Source organism: Asparagus officinalis, chromosome 4 (genome assembly GCF_001876935.1).
Source record: "Asparagus officinalis chromosome 4, Aspof.V1, whole genome shotgun sequence".
Taxonomy (NCBI): domain Eukaryota; kingdom Viridiplantae; phylum Streptophyta; class Magnoliopsida; order Asparagales; family Asparagaceae; genus Asparagus; species Asparagus officinalis.
This window is the reverse complement of record NC_033797.1, coordinates 4667599-4689086: the sequence shown is the minus strand read 5'-3', so window position 1 is coordinate 4689086 and position 21488 is coordinate 4667599. Positions and strand designations below refer to the sequence as shown.

The window sequence follows — 21488 nt, the reverse complement described above, 5'->3', positions numbered from 1 at the left end:
GTAACCGAGATCAAAGGAATACAAATCAATTTTCTTTATTCTCTTCTTTACAATTTTTCCAACAAACAAGGAGAAAGAAGAAGAAACCTCTCCTTCTAGTGGAAATGACTCCTCTTTTCTCAAAGATCAGCAAGTTGTTACGAATCAACCAAATGATCGATTTCTGCCAGGTTCGCAGTTTTTTCTACTAGATACAGCTGTACTTGTTTTGTAATTATTTGTAAGTAAGAGGGTACTAAAACTTTAAATCAATAATTTGACAATAATGGGGTGAAATCACATTGACTTGGGTAAAGGATTGAAAATAACAACATTCACCCACATTTTAACCTTGTCATTAATTAATCGTGTGATGCGTTTTAGTTTTGGATCCGATATACTTCACATTCTTATGGAAAGAAAACACATCTATACCTAGATTATCTTGAAAGATTTCTATTTAAAAGAATAAATATTGTGAATCAATTTGACTGCATTATGGTTGATAAAACAGACGAAAAGGAGGTTAATTTTTCCCCTCTATGTCAAGTCAATTGCATATAGTGAGTGATTTTGGCTATATAATGAAGTAAAAGTATGTTTTCTTTCCTTGCATTATAGTACATTCTCTTAATTTATCAACCTTTCTTATGGTCAATTGAAAGCTTGCAGAACTGGGATATTCAGCAAAGAAGAGGAGAGCCCCAACAGTTCGTGTAGCGAACATTTTATCTGATGAAACCTGTTTTGTAAAGTAGAAATCTGGGTTTTCTATGGTTGGATGTACTGTAAGATCATGGTTTCCATTTATATTATATATGTCATGTATTTAGTTTCTGCCTAAAGATGTATCTTATTGGTCCATTATTATTTTGTTGTGGATATTGATGTTAACAAATTTGGTATCTACAGTATGCTCATAGGGCATGTGTGCAGCGTTGGTGCAATGAAAAAGGAGACATAATGTGTGAGATTTGCCTTGAGGTGAGTTCTAATTCTGGTTCTTATTAAATTTTTTGCTGTTAATATTTTTAAGTCGATACACTGTGCAAGGATATTGCTAAAATTGGAATTGATTATAACCAGTTATTAATTTCATGATTTTCAGCCATACAAGCCAGATTATACTGCACCTCCTCGACCTAACCCATATGAGACTACAATTGATATTAGGTATGTCTGTATACTTGCTTGTCTTATCTTTTCAGTTAATATGTGATTTGGGCAATGTTTTCTCTTGTCTAATAATATGATTATAAGATTCAATTATTCTTTTTGTATATTCGCAGTGGAGGTTGGACCATCACTGGTACTCCATTGGACTTGTGTGTTCCTCGGACACTTGCTATGGCAGCAGAGCAGCGCCATTTTCTTGAAGCTGAGTACCAGAGTATGCTGCTACAAACACCACTGGTACTGCATTTTGCTGCTCAGCTACTCTAATTGTAAGCCGTCGGTATTTTAATTTTTCAGTCTATGAAGGAATTATATCAGCTTGTTAAATGTTTATATTGAGGTGTAGATCATTTGACATGTAGAACTTTAATTACTTTAGTACATATTTTTTTCCTCTTTAAATTTCTTTAGGGACTCATGGATGTTGAAGTGTATTCCAAAATTTTAATGAATTAAACCATACAGTGTAACTTTAGGCCCTTTGAACACATCCTACCAACTGTTGTTGTTTATGTGTATTTTTCTCATTAGGTTTCTTTATTCAATATCTTTAGTATCTTATGGAAATTGATGTGCGGCATGTGCCTTACAAATTTTTATGAATTAACCATACAGTGTAACTTATTAGGCACTTTGAACACATCCTAGCAACTTCTGTAGCTCTTAATGTTGTTTAACATTATCCTGTCAGCTACCTAGCGCAATTTTCTGGTAAGTGTGTGAAGCATGGCTTACATTAAGCATAACCCGTGCGGACTTGCTGAGACTAAAACATTGGACATTTAAAAGATCAAACGTGTATACCTTTGTGTGTTCTTTTATAAGATGTTATTTTCTTTACAAGGCACAAAAGCCTATAGATGTTATAAAGTTGAAAATTAGATTAAGCATAACACATGCGGAATTGCGGGGGCTAAAATATTGAATGTTTAAAAGCTCAAGGATGTGCATACTGCTGTGATTTTTATAAAATGTTTCATGATGAAACTCGAAAGAAAGCTAATGCAACACTAGATATTGGGGATCAAGATAAATATGTAAGTAGAATATGTGTTTAAGTTTGATAATGATGCATTATATAGTACTAACATATGAATTTAATTTTTATAGGATTGATGCATTATATAGTACTAACATATGAATTTAATTTTTATAGGATGAAATTGTTCAAGTCAAACAAGCGAACCCTTCACTTTCAGATATTGAGATAGTTGAGAAAATCTGGGGGAAGCAATCTCATGGTCATATTATTGTATTTGGTGGTGGGACAACTTTGAAAGATTTGAGAGGACTGCTCCCTAGTCGATCTGATCTGGAAGCATGGATTATAGAAGAAAAGAAAAAGAACCAGATGCTTCAACAACGTTTAGATGAGCAGGAACAACAACAACAAAGGATGTCTGAGTTGGAGTCACAAGTGAAAGCTATGCAAGAACTTTTTTTTAGGAAATCACCTTCATTGACTCCTCAAACTCGAGAACATGTTCAGCACTAGGTAATTATTTTTTGTAAAATCTCTTATATACTTTTATGATTAACTACTTGCACTAAAAAAATATGAATTTTACTTAATAAGATAATATTTGCTTAATTAATATTTCTTAATTATGTGTTTTTTTAATTTTTAGGCTATCCATGCAAGATTAGAAGAAGTGGGGTAGCTCGAGTCTTCTTCTGACGATGCTTAGAGATGAAAGAATGTGTCTTCCCCAAACTTTTATTTTAATTTGTTATAGATAGTTTCATATATTTTTCTTTGGAACAATTAGGATATTAACTCTTGTTATTAGTATTGAATATTTGAGGATGGTGGAATTTTATTTATTGATGTTATTAATGAATGAAATTTTTATTTTCCCTTTTATTCATTATTGGGTATTTTTAATATATTTGTGTTGTGAATCTTAGTGTCAAGTTGAGAATAATATGATAGTTGCCTATGAATAGAAAAATTATTATTAATGTATATTAGAAATTTGTAGTCTACAATGACGGTTTTATAAACCGTATTTTGTTCATCAACGAAGGGAAAGCACCATCGTTAATGGGTTATTAATTACCCATTATGAGGACTTTTACGACGGTATCCAACCGTCATTAATTAGTCTTCAACGATGAGAAAATATCCCCGTAACTAATGGTAACGATGGGAAAATATCCCCGTAACTAATGGTAACGACGGGAAAATATCCCGTCATTGATGGTAACGATGAGAAAATATCCCCGTCACTGATGGTAACGATGGTGATAATTACCGTCGTAAATATTAACGACGGTAATATAGAAAATATCCCCGTCACTGATGGTAACGATGGTGATAATTACCGTCGTAAATATTAACGACGGTAATATGTTCCGTCGTTATAGACTCTATAACGATGGGTAGTATATCCCTTCGTGACCCTTTAGCGAAGAGGGCTTCAACGACGGGTGATGAAGGGATTTCCCCTGTCGTTAGCATATAATAACGAAGGTTTTTGGCTCTTTAACGAAGGGAAATCCCTTCGTTAAAGATGTAATTTCTTGTAGTGTTTGGGGTCATCTTAGTCATAGGTTGTCGACTGCTGCGTGTGAAGATTTTGGATCTGGTGGAGCTGCTTTAGATTTTGGGTTACGTCGGATGTTTGGTTACCTAGCATTTGGTCACATCGAGGATGTGAGATTTGATCTGATTGCACATTTGGGATTCAGAGGCTCATTTGGTTATCAGTTGAGAGACTCTGATTTTGTTCTGAGCAGGTATGTCACATTTAACTCTCGGCAAGATGTTACTTGAAACGGCTTAACAAATTTAGGGGTGCAAACGACAAGTACCGAGGTGCCATTTAAAACAAATTAGAAGATTCAACAGTTTAACTTACAACTATGAAGATTGGAAGCCTAATATGAAAATAGCATAAATTTTTGGGCTTAGTATGACAAAAACCATAGATATAAACATGATTTCAGCCCCCTCTCACCGTTCAAATACCTTCTTTATATGGGATCATTTATACTTAACATTCCCGATAGGCGGAAAGATCACCTCATTTATATTTTTGATATCCTAGAGTTTTTTTTAAAAATCAAGAGGACCTTAAAGTATTTAATAAAATTTAATTTTGATAACCCCACAATTTTGTTTGACCAAGAAATACCCAAAAGGTTCGACCATATTTAATTTGGCGCTCTAAACTTAAAATTTTTGGGAAAATTTTCCTTGAAACCCCCCTACAGGTTTGGGGGGTTTTGCACTTAAACCCCGAATGCTATTGAAATTGTCATTCCCACCAATAAGTTTGGGTTTCTGAATTCTTCTTGCAAATAGTGTAGCACAAGACAAAGTCGTAAATTGAATAATATATAAGAGGGTTATTTGCACCTAAATACTCATTAAAGTTTACTGCATTTTTGGTTATGATATCCAAATTTATTTTTTGCCCGAAAATACCCCAAACTTTATCTTGTTTTTTTAACTTTGAAGCCCTTGAAATCTTTTTCTCCTAAATTGGAGAGGATGGTCACATTCGCAATCTGCATTATCTCTGTAGTCCCAATTGGCAAATGACTCAACAATGTCGTGCGTCAGCGTCGGATGTATTTTTGGGCCAAGAATTAGACTGGGCCCGTTATAATTGTGGACTAAGAAGTTGAGCAGAATGAGGCCGAAGTAGGCCTAGTTTATCCCAACAAGCGGGCCAGACCTGAGTGCAACGTAGTTTGCTGACGAAAGGTGTTGTCGGCCCAAATACTGGGGGTAAAAAGGAATCACGTAGTCGGCCCGCTAGCCCTACGAAATACAAGGGAGAGTTTCAATGTGGTTTTAATTTTGGCCATCCCACTAATTTAATTTATCTATTATTTATACTGATTTATTTTTATCAGCATCTCTTTTGTTTGTTGATTATTAATAGCCAGACGTAGGGTGTGTTTGATAGCTTCACACCAATCCTGTTAAAGTCTTAACCAGGTTAAGATTAAGCTAAGCGAAGGGTTTTCCCAAAAGATTAATTATAGTTAAGGCCCTCCTTTTTTAACTTTTAAAAAAAAAATAGTTCGATACCGTACAAATTTTTGTGAGTCACATGTCAGTGGGCAAGTCCGCCGTCCTAGGTTTTCCTTTGTAGTTTTGTAGTTATATAGATTTCGACGGAGAGATCAATATTTTTAAAATTAACCGTTGATTATCTAGTGGGTGGTTGAAATTCTTTCTAATTAAACCTAACACTCGAACATATCCAACCGGCCGACCCAATGGGTGGTTGCTGGCTAATCGGAAAGGGACGGGACGGGACGCTAAGGAGCGTGATCCTGAATAATATGCTACATCCTCGATCCATGATATTATTTTGTATTTGCACGTGATTAGCCGACGTATATGCTATTGCGTTCACTCACAAGCCCACAACACTGATCAATTTCTTCACTCTCAATCAATGTCTTCCAACTAAATAAATGTAAGTTTCAATGCAATGTCTTCCACTAAATAAATGTTAAGTTTGGAGGGGGGGATGGGGGGGGCGGGGGGGCAGAAAAAAGAAGATATATTTTGCGTGCGTGATAAGCTTGCAGGACTCGCTCATTTCTCATCCTTTGTTCTTGGCTTATAATGGCTTTTCTGTATATATGTTCAAGTTTCTAGTATTTCTTTGCTTACACCTCTCAAACAATACGAATAGCAAATATCTTCTATAAAACATATCTAATTTTACATTTATATACCAAAATAATTCTGGTAATAAAAATCTATTATCTACGTAATCGAACTCTACTTGTTAACAGGTAGTTAAATGATGCTATCCGTCAATTAATTGGGCTAAGGTCCATATTTCCAAAAGCATTAAAAGAGACGTACGATATGAACAAACGAATAGTTTGTTGGGGGTTATTGGTGTTTGGGTCAAAAGTCGCTGTTTTTATTGTCATCGAATCTATTACAACTTTGGTCGTTACAAGAAACTCAAATAAACGAGAAAAATCGATCTTTTTATAAGATCTACTTATACAATGAAAATACAAAAAGTACAACTCTTGTCAAACAGCGTAACGGACGTTTATCACCCGCTGCTTGCGTGGGAACTTCGCCTGTGCCGGGGACGTTAATATCCGTGGACCACCACGTTTATCACCCGCTGCTTGCGTGGGAACTTCGCCTGTGCCGGGGACGTTAATATCCGTGGACCACCACTGATCAGATCCGGTCGACAGATTAAGTTGATCAAAGCTCTTACTTCACGAAGGAAGTAATCGCTGCAGCGATGATCCCGACCAAGCGAGATCACGGCTCTTCTCGAGATTTAAGACTAAGCTTAAATCCAGAGGAATAGCGGATGAGTCTCTGATCTCTCGAACTCTACTCTTTATGCATGGGAATTCGCCAAGATCTGCTAACCCTCACTGTAAATTCGTGGCTCCACTCTCCAATTCGGCAGAGCTTCGCCCTCTTGATGTCTGCCCCGTGAAATGAGCCCCTAGGCCTGTATTTATATGCTTCTGTTAGGGATATTTGGATAAGAATGAGTGATTTGACCTTATCTTCAGTCAATAATAGCCTAACCACGTTTGTGGATAATATCAAATCAGTTGGGAACCCCTGGAACAGATAAATCCTGAGAAAACCGTCAAAAACGCGTTTTGGCAGTTCTGGGCGCGAGACAGACCGCGGTGACCCGCGCGCGCAGGTCACCATGAGGTAACTGTAGGCATCTAAAAATACCTATAGGTGTCCGCACACAGCTCGAGACGGAGAGAAGATGACGAACGTCGTTATCCGAGTCTAGGAGGATTATTTGACGCAGACAAGTGCATGAGCCGAAATGACGAACCAACCGTGTATCGTGCGCTCACCAGCCACCTCCAATAGTCCGAACGCGCGCATCGGTCAACACGCGTGCGTCAATCATCTCGCGTGCGTAGGTCAGCTCGCGCGCGTCAATCAGCTCTGCCCGCGGTCGCCGTCAAACACACTCAGCCGTCAATCAGCTCCGGACGCCGCTCGGGTCACTCGCGCACGTCGCGTCAACAAGCGCGGTGTCGGTTTCCCGTGCGCGTCGGTCAGATCGCTGCATCGCGTCAAACACACGCACGACAATCATGCTCGCGCGGATGTGTACAGAAGCTCAACACCACGGGCAAGTCATCGGAAACGGCGAAAAGTCTACAAGTCTCGCGAAAGCAATAGCGCCAAAAAAGGCAAGTTCGAACAGAGGCCGCGGAACCGTGTTAGCACGTGCGTCGGCGCAGTCTCGGCCAGGCCGAGACACTCACAAGTGTCTTGGCCACACCGAGACACCCACGGGTGCCCGCAGACCCGAAAAACTAAATTTTGGTAGTTTAAAGCTGTTTTTCGATCGTTAACCACCTGGATTTGTTTTAACTGATAGAATATCATCTAAGAACGTGATTAAGTGGTTATAACTGAAGATAAGATCGAATCGATCGTTTTTATCCGAAAACAGTGGTCCCGAAGCCTATAAATACAGCCCCAGGGCCCTTATTTTTCTAGATCTGGAATTCTCGAGCGTTGGCGAAGCTCTGCTGAATTGAGGACTGAAGAGCCATGAATTTCAGAGAGGAGGAGACTTCAGCGAATTATTCGGCATAAAGAAGAGGAGTTCGTCAGATCTACAGCCCGGTTCTTTTCCTTGAGATTGCGCCGTTACGGTGATCTCGAGAAGAGTGACTATCTCGCTGTTGCCGAGATAATTACTTCGGTTTTTTGATTCCTTCACGAATCAACGAAACTCCGGATCTGATCTGATTATTTGGTGGTCCACGGATACTAATGTCCCCGTCACAGGCTAAGATCTCACGCAAGCAGTGGGCGATAAACACCTGTTGCGCTGTTTGACGAGAGTTATATTTTTTTTGTGTTTTCATTATGTAAGTGTCTTATAAAAAGACTAACTTTTGTTTTCATTGTAACGTTTGAAGTTGTAATGAACACAACAATGAACAAATCGACTTTCTCCCCAAACAAGCTGGCGACCACAGTGGGAGCCGACAGCCTTTCTGAGAAGGCTGACGTGTCGCAACCTCGGATCCTTATCCCAGTTGAAGAAGAGGTCGAGTACGAATTCGACCAGCAAAAGTATGAGGAGTATTTATCCTCCTCCTTCAGATTCGCCTCTCCTCACAGACGCAGGAAGGCCTCCTCCAAGAAAGATCGCTGGATTTCAGCTTCAAACGTCCAACAAGAAGATCTTCCTGCCACCGCTGTACTTGTGGCTCACAAGGCCCCGCCAGCATCTGACAAGGCCGAAGCCGCAGATCTGAACCCTTTGAAAAAGGAGTTGACTGCTGATAACGTGCCCATCCTATCAAAGAGAGCACGTCAGAGATGGCGATAATGCCTCGCACGTCAGCTGGCTAAGGCCTTGGAGCCAGTTGATGGAATCCGCTATGAAGCGGATTTGAAGTCTAGGAGGCGCCAATCGCCGCAACGGCGAGCGGACAACCCCTCCTCTTCCAAACCAGCGAAGAACGAATGGATCCGCGTCAGAAGGACCCGATCAACTCTTCAGGAGCAGATTCAGAAACACCACGTATTGCTTTCACATGCAAGAATTCTTGTGCAAGAAGCTAAAAAATTGCAGAAGGAAGAAGTGAAAAGAAGCCACAAAGACTGCATAAAGTATGGAGGCCAAAGTCCAAGACGGCGGCCGAAAAGATCGGAAAACACGGGTCACTTTAATCTGACCCTCCAAGGCGCGGGTCACTTCAATCTGACACTCCAAGGCGCAGGTCACTTCAGTTTGACCTTCCAAGACGCGAGTCACTTCAGTCTGACCCTCCAAGGCGCGGATCACATCAATCTGACCCTCCAAACCGCGGGTCACTTTAATCTGACCCTTTAAGTCGTGGGTCACTTCAATTTGACCCTCCAAGCCGTGGGTCATTCAAATCTGACCCTCCAAGCCGCGGGCCACTCAAGTCTGCCCGCGCCAGGACAAAGACAAAAGACGTTCTGCACGTGTTTCTCCGATTCCATCGAGTTCCGTAGGGGTGGGCAAAAACCGAAAAAAACCGGTTCAACCGAAAAAACCGCCCGAAAAAGCGGGCTGGTTAACCGAACCGGATTAAATGGATAAGAAGAAGACTCTAAACCGCCCTAACCGAATTAAACCGGTTTGGATCCGGTTTGAACCCCTGAACCGCCCGAAAAAAAACCAAACCAAATTTTTCTAATTCGTTCTTTGTCGGATATTCATATTGCTCAAAATGGGAAGGACTTAGTCGTTCGGAATTCGGTCAAAATGGAAAGGACTTTTGGTTCGGACGAAGTCGGATGGAATAGGTTTCTTATTAGTGAGTCATCACTTGAACATTAAGCTATATAATTGCTCGGTAATTTGATTGTTATGTTTACATACATGTTTATATTGTATAGTTCCTTTTTCATTGGGCCTGCTAGCGTATATGCCCGCATTAAAATCGGTGAAACCTCATATAAGCTTTCAAATTCTACTAGAGGCATGTTAAGTTGTTTTCCAAGAAATGAAAGATAACCTTTTGATTATAGTTAATTAATATTTGAATGTTACGTAACCATATGTACTTGTTGATATGGTTTGCGTTCATTTCACTGATTTCGGTTTTTTGTTAGCTGTGGCAATGGTGTTACTTCAAACAAGCTCCATATTTCATTGTTTGGGGAAAAAAGTTAAGTAGACAAAATGGACAAATAATGATACTTCATCAGAAATTAATAGGCAATGATCTCAGTTGTGGACAGATTTTTGTGAAATAGTATTAATTCGGTCCAAAACCGAAACCGATCCAAACCGATCCGAATTTCGGTTGGGCCGAATATTCGGATGAAGGGAAAAAAATCTGGATCTGGATGAGAGTTTTGAGAATTCGAAAAATTCGGATTGGATACGGATTGAGCTTAAAACCGATCCGAACCGAATATGCCCAGCCCTAGAGTTCCGCACCTCCGGTGGAGCCCTATGGTAGCGTGGACTTATCCCGTTTCAAGATGAGGATGGCGGATCACCTAGATCCTTTGCACGAGGATCGAGGTAAAGTTCTGATCAAAAAATGCTTAGGTCCGGTGACTGAACCTCGAGCAACTACTCGAGCTGGGGGTCGCACACGAAAAACTCCTGTAACTGACCACCTCGGACCGCGAGTCATAGTCCAAGAGCTCGTTAAGAGTTCACGCTTACGAATGTTCTCTAAACGCGTGACTCTTGAGAACGCCAACAAGGCGGCGAATCCCCTAAAAGAAACGTATTCATCTGACGATGATAATGTTATACCTAAGAAGTCGTGCCAACACACGATAGGTTGCTCCGGTCATCTGACCGACGAGTTGTACTATCGGGCTAGGGGTACAAACAAGTCTCGGAAGAGAGGTACCCAGGAGATGGACTCTTATTATCCGTACACCAAGTTTATCAGGGCAGTATTTTTAGTATGTAGCTGTCTCAAGACCGATCCGCAGAGGGTCTCGGTATTTGAGAGAATCTCCAACAGACAAGCTAAGTCCAAGCCGAGGCGTTTCCACAAGAAATGATCAACTGAACTTCCAGAAGTCACGGTTAATATGGTCGGTAAGGAAAAGTCGACTCGACCTTCTAGTTCTGACCCGCTCATATCGCATCGTCTAACCCGGTTGCGATCAGGAACCATTAGACAAAGAGATTATCAGAGAATGCAGAGGGGATTATCCTCGGATGATGAAGTATCAGATGCCAACTCTGCAATTGCCTCTGACAAAACAGTATCCAGCCCAGGACAATCACATGAAGTGTTTACGATTAACATCGATGAAGTAACCAAAATGGTTGAGGATGCTCTAGCCAAGCAGAAGCAAGCATTCAAAATCGAAATGAAAATACCTATGCTGCGGATGAGGGAGGAGCATGACCAACAGATCCGAACATTGTCGAATCAGATAGGTGAATCCAGTCGTCGCAACAATGTTAGCCAAGCAACTAGCGATTCAGATGAGGATAAACACCTTAATGCTGATAATCCTCCCGTTGACCAAAACATTAGGGGTGGTCCCACCAATAATGACAACACTAGGAGTGGCCCCGTTGTTCCTCCTCAAAATCGACCAAGGAAAGATACGAGCGAGGATCAAAAGATGAAAGACCTCGGGAGCAAAGTCAACGCTCTGATGTCTACTTGAGAGGTAAAGAGGACCGGTATTCCGTGTCCTTACCCAAGAGAGTGGGAGTCGATCCCATACCCGGCGAAGTTCAACTTGATCAACTTCACGCCATTTGACGAGAAATGTTAGCCTACTCAGCATTTGACCTACTTCAAGTCCCACTTGGGCATGATCTCCGGTAATAAAACCTTGATGGTTCGGTTATTCGTTGGTACCCTTCGCGGGCCGGCCTTCGATTGGTACCGCCGTCTCAAGCCCGGAAGTAATAACAGCTAGGACGATATGGAGAGCTCATTTCTCGGTAATTTCTTTGACGACGACGTCGAGGTATCTATCAGGACACTCTTTGAGGAGAAACAGGAAGACAACGAGACAGTCGACGACTTCGTCAAGCGCTTCCGGAATAAGCCAATAAACTACCGAGATTCGATCTCAGAGGACTTTATCCTCCAAACCTGTCACAACAACCTCTCTTTGGACATGTTGGAAGTTATGTGAGTAGCACCCTCCAATACCTGGAAAGAGTTGAAGACGCACGGAGAACAGGCCGAACGCTTCCTCAGAAGGAAGAAAGCCGAAAGAAGCCAACCGATGGTCGATCCTCCGAAATCAAATTTCGCCTCCCGTAGCAAGGGGAAGGCACCTGCAGTAGCTATTGACGCTAATCAGGTGTTGTAGGCTATAAAAAAAACAAAATAGATAGCTGATCCCCCATCAAACACCGATGATGAAAGTTACAATCTGACGACTCTCATATTTTTAAGGAGCCAAGATGAAGATTTTAAGATAATAGTCTTTGCAACGCTCTGCAGAAGAAGCTATAAGTCATTTGCTCCTTCTAAAAACGCGGAATTCATCTTCGCGTTTCAATTCCTGAAACGCAGGCAACCCTCGCGTTTCCAAGCTTCAACAAGCAAAACACGAACGACCCTCGCGTTTCCTGCCTTCAGCAAACGAAGTGCAAGCGACCCCCGCGTTTCCAACCTTCAGACTCCAAAACGCGAGCGGCCCTCGTGTTTTTCAACACCCAGCGAGTACCCAACTCCGCGTTTCCATTCTAAAACGCGGAGTTAGGGTCCTGAACGCCAACGTGGGCGTTTGACTCGTTCAAACACGAGCTGAACGGTTGTAGGAACCGTTTTTCCTCCACGATTTGAGGGATTTCCGCCCCACTTAGGAGCGGATTAAGGGGGCGGTTACACCCCTCTCAACCCCATTATGAAGAGAATTATGGGGGGCGGTTACACCCCTTAATTCCCTATAAATATGGGTAAACTCAATTGAGTTCGGGCTGGTTTTTTGGATCTGAGACTTGGCAGCGAGGAGGAGATCTTTGGCTTCTTCTTAGGGATCTTCAATTTGGAGTTTTGAAGATCAAAACTGCACAAAAGAGAGATCGACATTCATCTTTTGGGAGCAGTCCTGAGAGCTTTCGGCCTTGGCGGATTAACCGACTTTCGGTTCAAATCAACTCTTTCATAGAGTTTCAAACTCGTTCAGAGTTATCAACTCATCAAGAGTTTTAAACTTGCCACGTAAGTTCTCCACAGCGTCGAATCGTGAGGAGAAGAAGCAAACTCGACGCGAGCATTCGAGGGAGGCACTCCATCGCTACCAAGAAGAACCCAGAATTAAACAAATGAGAGAATCCAGATTAATTCTCCTCTCTTTTGTAATCAGAAAATCCAATTGTAATCGAGATCAAAGGAATACAAATCAAAATTTTCTTTTATTTCTCTTACTACAAATTTTCCAACAAACAAAAGATGGCGACTCCTCTGGGGACTAGCTTTTCTGATGAAGAAGTGATGGCGCAATTCGATGTTCATCTCACTGGAACAACCGTCGAAACTCTCGTGGTAGAGTTTGATCAAGCCAAGTTTGAGGAGGCTATCTCCTCCGGATCCCTTAGCCCCAAGGCTAAGCGTAAGAGCCACAAAGTTTCTAAGGAGACTAATGCTCTAGTTATGGCCGACTCATCAAAGGGCTGTCTCCCCTGGGGGTTGCATTGTTCATACAGTCCCCTCTCTGAAGGAGAAGACTTAGCTTCGGCACAACTCCAAGAAAGTCGATCCCCCAACCAACACGAGCTTCGCGTTCGTGAGCCTAAACGCGACCCTGAGCTTCGTGTTTCTACTTTAGAACGCAAGCCTCGCGTTTATGAGCCCAAACATGAGCTTCGCGAGAACCAGACTGAATGTGGCCCTCAATGGCGCCTTTTACAGTCAAAACGCAAACCTCAAGCCTTCGTTGAATGCGAACTTCAACTTTGCGTTTCCCAGTCAAAACACGACCCTCGTGTCGACAATGAAGAACATGACCCTCATGTTGCCAAACCAAAACACGACCTTCGCGTTTTAAGTGCCAAATGCGACCTTCGTGTCTCAAGTGCCAAACGCGACCTTCGTGTCTCAAGTGCCAAACGCGATCTTCGCATTTCTAGTGCCAAACGCGACCCTCGCGTCCCAAGTTCTAAATCCAATACAGAACCTGGTGTATGCCGTAGCACGACTAGATTGAGGGGCGGATAGAAGAAGTTTATGAATTCAAGGTATCTCAACCAGATCCATGTTCACCAAGAGCCAGTCTTGTCCAATCATGGACTGGGGGTTCCAATTCAAACCTCACGATCAGTGAGTAATTCTCGAGTCTTTATAACAGATTTGAGAGAGTTCATATCAAGAGAAAGACTGATGCAACAAGTCATTCGTTCATTCCAATGTGAACGACTGATTCCTACGGTCCTCTCGGGATGCCAATGTTGCTCATATGCGGCCAAACTGTTGGTGTTCGACCAATTTACGAACGTTGTTTTACCTAACCAACGACGACATTCTCACAGGAAGAAGTCTCCAGAGACCGAATATCCTGGGGTCACTATCAATATGATCGGTAGAAGGAATACCTCAGATCCTAGTTCCGATGACTCTGAGACAAGTCGTTCACCGACCGTTAGAGAAGTCACTAACGAGTTTGAAGGAGTCTACCGACACACTCGGACTCGAACGAGAACCATTCCTCCTGTCAACTATCGGAGGTTAGCCAGAGGAACCAATTCTGATGATGAACACTCAGCCATTGTAGAGTCTCAATCATCAAGCTCTTTTGTTGAACATGAGAGCTCCGCTTATATGACGGGAAATCATGAAGATCTCACGAAGAGACTTGACGAGCAGGAGGCCATGCTCAAATCTCAGCAGGAGGCCATCAATGAACTCATGGCCCTGTTGACTCAAATCGTCGCAGACAAGACCAAATCTCAGGAGATAGATTTGTCACCTAGGCAAGAATCTTCCAGGAGAGAAAAAGCGTCTTCATCCCGACCTCACACAAGCAAAGGAAAGGAAAAAGTGGTTGATGATGCTGCTTCTGATCAAGAAGCCCACAACCTGGAATCTTCCTCTGATGAAGCAAAAGAGACTGAGAGCGAGCAGAATCTCCAGTCTGCCAAAATGGAAGAATTAGAAGCCCGTCTCAATGTCATTGCTAACAGAAGCGAGCTCCAAGATGAGGGAGTTGTTAGGCCCTATCTTGCCGAATGGGATGCAGCCCCTTATCCTCCAAAATTTGAGGTCCCGACGCTACAAACTTTTAACGGCACGGGATCACCGAACCAACATATCTATCATTTTAAGTCACAGACTGGGAATGTGATATCAAACGATGCCATACTAGCTCGATTGTTCATTAGCACCCTCAAGGGAATTGTCTTTGAATGGTTCAGGAACTGCCTGCGGGATGTATCCAAAAGTGGGCGGATCAAGAGAGACTCTTCCTGTCGAGATTCTTTGAAGAGGATACAGAAGTCTCCATCCATACCCTTCTCGCCACTAAGCAGAAGAAGAGGGAGTCCATCAAAGCATTCGTCAAGAGGTTTCGAAACATGGCTCTGCGATGTTCGTCGGGTATGACACAGTCTACACTGGTAGAGACCTGTCGACACAACTTGCAAATTGACCTCCTAGTCCGAATAGGAATTGCAGAATGTTGTTCTTGGAGACAACTAATCTCTCAAGGTGAACAGGCTTAAAAGATTATTGTCAGGATCAAAGCTGAAGAACAAAATAGGCAGGATCAGCCTGAGCAATCAGACCCAGCCCAATCTTCTCAGTCAGAAGGGGAAGATACTATGATCACTGAAGCTAATCCTCTTCTGTAGGATGCCAAGGTCTCTAATAACTATCACGTTAATAATTACCTCTGATAGTCAAACTCGTTAGATAGTGACCCATCAGGCGATGTGCCATGTCTTCTCCTTTTCCCCCCTACACTTGTTCAAGACTGGGGGTTGGTTTATTTGTAGTTCATTGGATTATGAATAATAAATTTTCTGAGTTGTCATGTTCAATAGAATACCTCTGTCAACCACGAAGTCTACAAAAACTATCACATTAATGATCACCTCTGATAGTCTATCAATCTGCCAATTCGCTTCAATAAGATGGCAGGTCCACAAAACTATCACGTTAACAGTTACCTTTGATAGTCCCTCAATCTGCCAATCATCTTCAATAGAATGACAGATCCCCAAAACTATCACGTTAACATTTACCTCTGATAGTCCTTCAACTTGCCAATCCTCTTCAATAGGATAGCAGGACCACAAAACTATCATGTTAACATTTACCTCTGATAGTCCATCAACCTGCCAATCTTTCTCAATAGGATGGCAGGTCAACAAAACTATCACGTTAACAGTTACCTCTGATAGTCCATCAACTTGCTAATCTTCCTCAATAGGATGGCAGGTTCACAAAACTATCACGTTAACAGTTACCTCTGATAGTCAAACTCATCAGATAATAGCCTACCAGGTGATGTGCCTCTATTCCGACTTCATGGATAGTGTCTCACTAGGCGATGTGCCTTGTCTACCTGTTTTTATTCCCCTACTAAGTCTTAATCAAGACTGGGGGTTGGTTACTTGGAATCCACTAGATTAAGAGTAACGAATTTTTCACATCGTCGAGTTAACATTACACTTCTGATGATCATCATCCCCACAGAGTATGCATTCAACTCGCATTACTCCCAATTTGTCATGTTAACAACATATACCTCTGACAATCAACTTATCAATCCTTACCAATAGGATGATAGGTCCTCAAAATTACGCAAATCGTAATCTTCCCTAGCAAGACACTAAGTCTTCAAAATCTTATTCAAATCACAAACATCAAAATTCATCACTTCTGATGATGAACTCACCTATCAAGTTTCCCCAGCGAGACGTTAATTCCCAAAATCTTGTGCAAGTCACAAGTACACATTCTCTTGTCACGTTAATATCAAACACCTCTGACAACCCACTTATCAATCCTCTTCAATAGGATGATAAGTCCATAAAGTTGCTACGATAGCAACACATTCCTGTCACGTTAACATCATACCTCTGACAACCCACTTATCAATCCTCTTTAATAGGATGATAAGTCCACAAAGTTGCTCCGATCGCAACACATTCCTGTCACGTTAACATCATACCTCTGACAAAATTAACTTATCGACTCTCCTTAATAGAGCGATAGCTCCATAAATTTTAGTCAAGTTAACATCACACCTATGACGATCAAACCAACTTATCGACTCTCTTCAATAGAGCGATAAGCCCATAAAATACTGTTAGGTTAACATCACACCTCTAACAGTCAAATCCCCCAAAGAACTTGTTAATCTCTTTTCAATAAGAATGGCAAGTTTTTATTATAAAATCCCTACCAGATTAAATATTTTCTGGAATTATCCTAGTGATAATAAAGAAAATTTCTGAATTTCACTCTAAGTGGAAATTCATGCCAAGTTAATATTACACCTCTGGCGCTTCCAACTTTCTTTCAGTGTTTCAAGTAACACAGGAAGAAATAATGACAAAGCCTACATATTCAATATCATAGCGGGTCGTTATTAATAACGTCAAAAGTTATGCCTTACACGCATGGGGAAATTTATCCCGAAACCTAAGTAGGGATAAGTCAACGCCTGACACGCGTTGCCGGTTAGTCTTTCACCGTAAAAAGGACAAAAATCTACGTATTCGACATCGTAGCAGGTCGTTATTAATAACGCCAAAATTCATGCCTTACACGCATGGGGAAATTTATCACGAATCCTAAGTAGGGATAAGTCAACGCTTAACACGCGTTGCCGGTTAGTCTTTCACCGTAAAAGGTACAAAAGTCTACGTATTCAACATCGTAGCAGGTTGTTATTAATAACGCCGAAATTCATGCCTTACACGCATGAGAGACTTTATCTCGATTCCTAATTAGAGATAAGCCTACGCCTAACACGCGTTTCCGGTTAGTCTTTTTCTGTAAAAATGACAAAGTCTATGTATTCAAAATAATAGCATCAAGTCTAAGAGGGTTCATTCTCTTAGCACAACGTTACATGTGAAACGGATTCAAATAATTTACATGCTAGCCCGACTCAAACGGTAGTCGGTAAAAGCTTATCAAATCCGTTGATGGCTGAGGGTTTGCTAAAAATCCTATGCATGTTCGTAGGTCCATTAGCTTAATGGATGTGAGCCGGGACTTGAAACAGATGAGCTAAAGAAAAGTCTCAAAGACTTAGTCAAAAATACACGGAAGCCACTTCCATGTTTTAAGTCAAAACGCTGAGGTCAGACCCGCGATGCAAAAACCATACGCCGAGGTCATACCCGTGTTCCAAATTCAACATGCAAGGGTGAGACCCGCGTCTCAAGTTCAAAATGGAGGGTTCATCCTCCGCATTCCAGAAGTAGGATTGTGATGCATACCTTCACACAGGTCCTGCATGGCAAATCTCTTCAACCAATGTGCCTTCGAAGCGAGTGCAAAGACTAGATTGAGGGGCGGATATAAGACTAAAATGCCCATCCTGTATGGCTATAGGACGGAAAACTAATCCCAATGCGAGAGTAAGCAATCTCTCAGAATTTTTCTCCACTCTACTACACTTAAGAACTCACACAGTTCATCACTTTCTCACTCAAGTACATCACTGACTTAATCGTCGGAGGAACAACGAGGGAACTAGTCCTCGTCCTCTTACGAGTTGCTATTGTGCAAGAAGAAGCAGCTCAACTCAAAACCAGATATTCGAAGAAGTTAGCGACCCCTAATCAACCTCACCCCCATTACATTATCTGTGTGATTATTAACATCAACAATAGTCTTTCTTCTTTACTATATCCAATGACCAATTAAAATTCTCTTGGCAATTTTGAAGAGCAATATTCAAGCTTCAAATTCATGCACCCATCAAACTTCTGTTATCTGTATTCTCCAATGTTGACTAGTCTTTTGATGTAATGTTTGCTATAGAAGCGTCTGCTTGCGCGACACGCTTGCGCGACGTGTTCCACATGCAGCTTAGCAAGAGAGCTGGGCCTCCGAAATATCTCAATCATTCAACTAATCTTGCACACAATTATAGCTCTATACTGTTTAGTTTCATTCTTACAGGTTGCCTATCATATAGTAAAAAAATTGTTATAAGAATGTTTACAAAGACGTAGCAGTCCTCAACGAAAAACAATGGCTAGCTTCACAAACCTCTTCACCTCTTATCCAGAGCTCTCCTCAACGATAATTTCATGCTTCTTCTTTCTTCTCTTCTACTACAAAACTACCAAAAAATCCAAACTTCCAACCAACTGGCCGATCATCGGAATGCTCCCAAGCGTCGGTTTAAACGCGAACCGACTCCATGAATGGGGAAACGAGGTCCTAAAAGAGTCCGGTTGCACCTTCAAATTCAAAGGGCCATGGTTATTAAACATGGACTATGTCGTCACTTGTGACCCTGCCAATATCAACCACGTCTTCAACGTCAACTTCTCCAATTACCCGAAGGGCGATGAGTTCGTCGAGATCTTCGATATTCTCGGTGATGGCATCTTCAGCGCCGATGACGAGTCCTGGAAGAGTCAGCGGAAGAGGGCTCATTATGCAATGAGCAGTTCAAATTTTCAGAGGTTTGTTACAAAATGTAGCGAAGACAAGGTGGAAAATGCACTTTTGCCTCTTATGTGTAAAATTGCTAAGGGAGGATGCGTTGTTGATTTGCAAGATGTGTTTCTTAGGCTAACTTTTGATTTGACTTGTAATCTGGTGTTTGGCGTCGATCCCGGTGCTTTGTCGGAGGGATTTCCGACCGTTCCGTTTGCGAGGGCGATGGACGATGCCATGGAGGCCTTGTTTTTTAGGCATATTGTGCCTTCGTTTTGGTGGAAGCTAATGAGATGGCTAAATATCGGCAAGGAGAGGAAGTTGTGTGATGCTTGGGGCGTCATTGATGATTTCGTCGCTCAAAACATCGTGAAGAAAAAAGAGGTGATAATCTATGGATGTGACATGTTGACATGTTATATGGAAGAAGAAGATCCAAAAGCAACAGACAACAAGTTCCTTAGGGACACGACCGTGAATCTCATGCTTGCAGGGAGAGACACGACTGGTGTGGCGTTGACGTGGTTCTTTTGGCTCTTGACCAAGAATCCAAGAGTAAAATCAAAGATTCTTGATGAATTGGGGGAGCTTTTGGACGAAAAGACATACGACACATCAAAATTGGTCTACTTGCACGCAGCATTATGCGAGAGCTTGAGGCTTTGCCCTCCGGTTCCATTCGAACGCAAATGCGCGGTCAAGTCAGAGGATCTACCGAGTGGAAAGATCAAATCGAAGGAGAAGATTTTGTTTTTGACATATGCGATAGCGAGGATGGAGAGGATTTGGGGAGAAGATTGCTTGGAGTTTAAGCCTGAGAGATGGATATCGGAGAGAGGGAAGCTGAGGTACGAGCCAGCGTACAAGTTTCTGTCGTTCAATTGCGGTCCGAGGACTTGTTTGGGAAAACACATAGCACTTACTCAGATGAAGATTGTGGCGATAAGCAAGTTCGACGTTGAGGTGGTTGAAGGCCATGTTGTTGAGCCCAAGCGTTCAATAATACTTCACATGAAGAATGGGCTCATGGTGAGGGTCAAGGAGAGGAGGGAGTTTATGTGAGAATGGTTTAAGTAATGGTAATTGTGTTTGCACTATTTTGATGTTACATTGTGGATGCATGTAATTTCTTTAGATTTGGAAATCTAGTATCATAAAAGTCAAAATGTGGGGTTTGACATCATGTTGTAATTCCGCTAAACTACTAGTAAGAATGTACATCCTAGACTGGAGTGTAAAGTGTCATAGTGTTGATTAAATGAAAAAAAATATGGATTGATTTGGTGCAGTAACCTTTCCTAGAATTGAGGAAATATATCTTCTTCTTAATGTGTATCTCTCATGAAATAGCTTGAGTTTTTGATTTTTTTTCATTGTTAGTCACAATGAGTCAGCTTTTTATTTCCTTTTAAAATTTTGGTCTAATAGGTTTCCAAATGAAAGTAAGAAATATATCTTCTTCTTTGACTTCGATCAATTCCTATTCCGGTTACCCTTCTTCTGACTTTGGCCTCTCTGCTCGAGATTTAGGACTGAACCTGAACCTTCTGATTTGGACGATTTTCTTTCTAACCTCCTCGGATAGAATCATGCTAACAATCTCGCTCAGCTTCAACTTCTCCTTCCCTGTTGAGTTGCTAATTGTGGTCGCACAACCTGCCCAACTATCCGGCAACTGCGATAGAATCAATAAGGCCTGCACTTTGTCATCAAACGTGATGTATACGGAGATAAGTTGATCAACAATCGTGTTGAACTCGCTGAGATGTATCGGGAAGGAGCATCCTTCTGCCATCTTGAGGTTGAAGAGCGTTTTAACGAGATGCACCTTGTTTGCGGCTGACGGTTGCTCGTACATCTTCACGAGCGCTTCCATAAGCCCTACCGTCATCTTCTCCTTCAATATATTGTGAGTGACTGATTTCGCAAACGACAACCGGATTTGCTCTAAAGCATTCCTATATAGTATTTCCCACTCCTTGTCTGATTCTTCCTTCTTCTTTCCCTTAGCCTTGCCCATCAATGGATGGTAAAGATCCTTCTGGTATAGATAGTCCTCCATCTGCGACTTCCAGTAGGCGAAGTTTGACCTGTCAAACTTCTCGGTCTTTGATTTGCTTTCCTCTGCCATGGTTCTTGTAAAACCCCGAAAATTTCTACAATAAATATATGTGAATTATTAATAGTAAATATTTTCCTTGTGATGAATAATCATATATATACACATATATATGTCATATGAATGTAATTATCTGTGTTTGAGAACCCAACAAGTGATTTTAAGTGAGAGAAAT

At 41.7% G+C, this 21488-nt stretch overlaps 2 protein-coding genes across 2 annotated transcripts; both read left to right on the top strand.

Annotated features, from left to right (window-relative positions):
* On the top strand, positions 645 to 2394 carry LOC109836128. The gene is made up of 5 exons (XM_020404021.1): positions 645 to 767; positions 892 to 963; positions 1088 to 1152; positions 1269 to 1424; positions 2312 to 2394. The coding sequence occupies exons 1-4, from the start codon at positions 753 to 755 to the stop codon at positions 1420 to 1422; spliced, it is 306 nt and encodes a 101-aa protein (XP_020259610.1). The 5' UTR covers positions 645 to 752; the 3' UTR covers positions 1423 to 1424; positions 2312 to 2394.
* Positions 18744 to 20471, top strand: LOC109836419 (alkane hydroxylase MAH1-like). The gene has a single exon (XM_020404312.1). It carries the CDS (start codon positions 18781 to 18783, stop codon positions 20254 to 20256), a length of 1476 nt encoding a protein of 491 aa, XP_020259901.1. The 5' UTR covers positions 18744 to 18780; the 3' UTR covers positions 20257 to 20471.

Excerpts from the sequence above, each read along its gene's own strand:
- LOC109836419 (XM_020404312.1), top strand. The coding sequence starts at position 18,781 with ATGGCTAGCTTCACAAACCTCTTCACCTCTTATCCAGAGCTCTCCTCA.
- LOC109836128 (XM_020404021.1), top strand. Across the intron at positions 964-1,087 it reads TGTGTGAGATTTGCCTTGAG|CCATACAAGCCAGATTATAC; the intron begins GTGAGTTCTAAT and ends CATGATTTTCAG. Across the intron at positions 1,153-1,268 it reads GAGACTACAATTGATATTAG|TGGAGGTTGGACCATCACTG; the intron begins GTATGTCTGTAT and ends GTATATTCGCAG.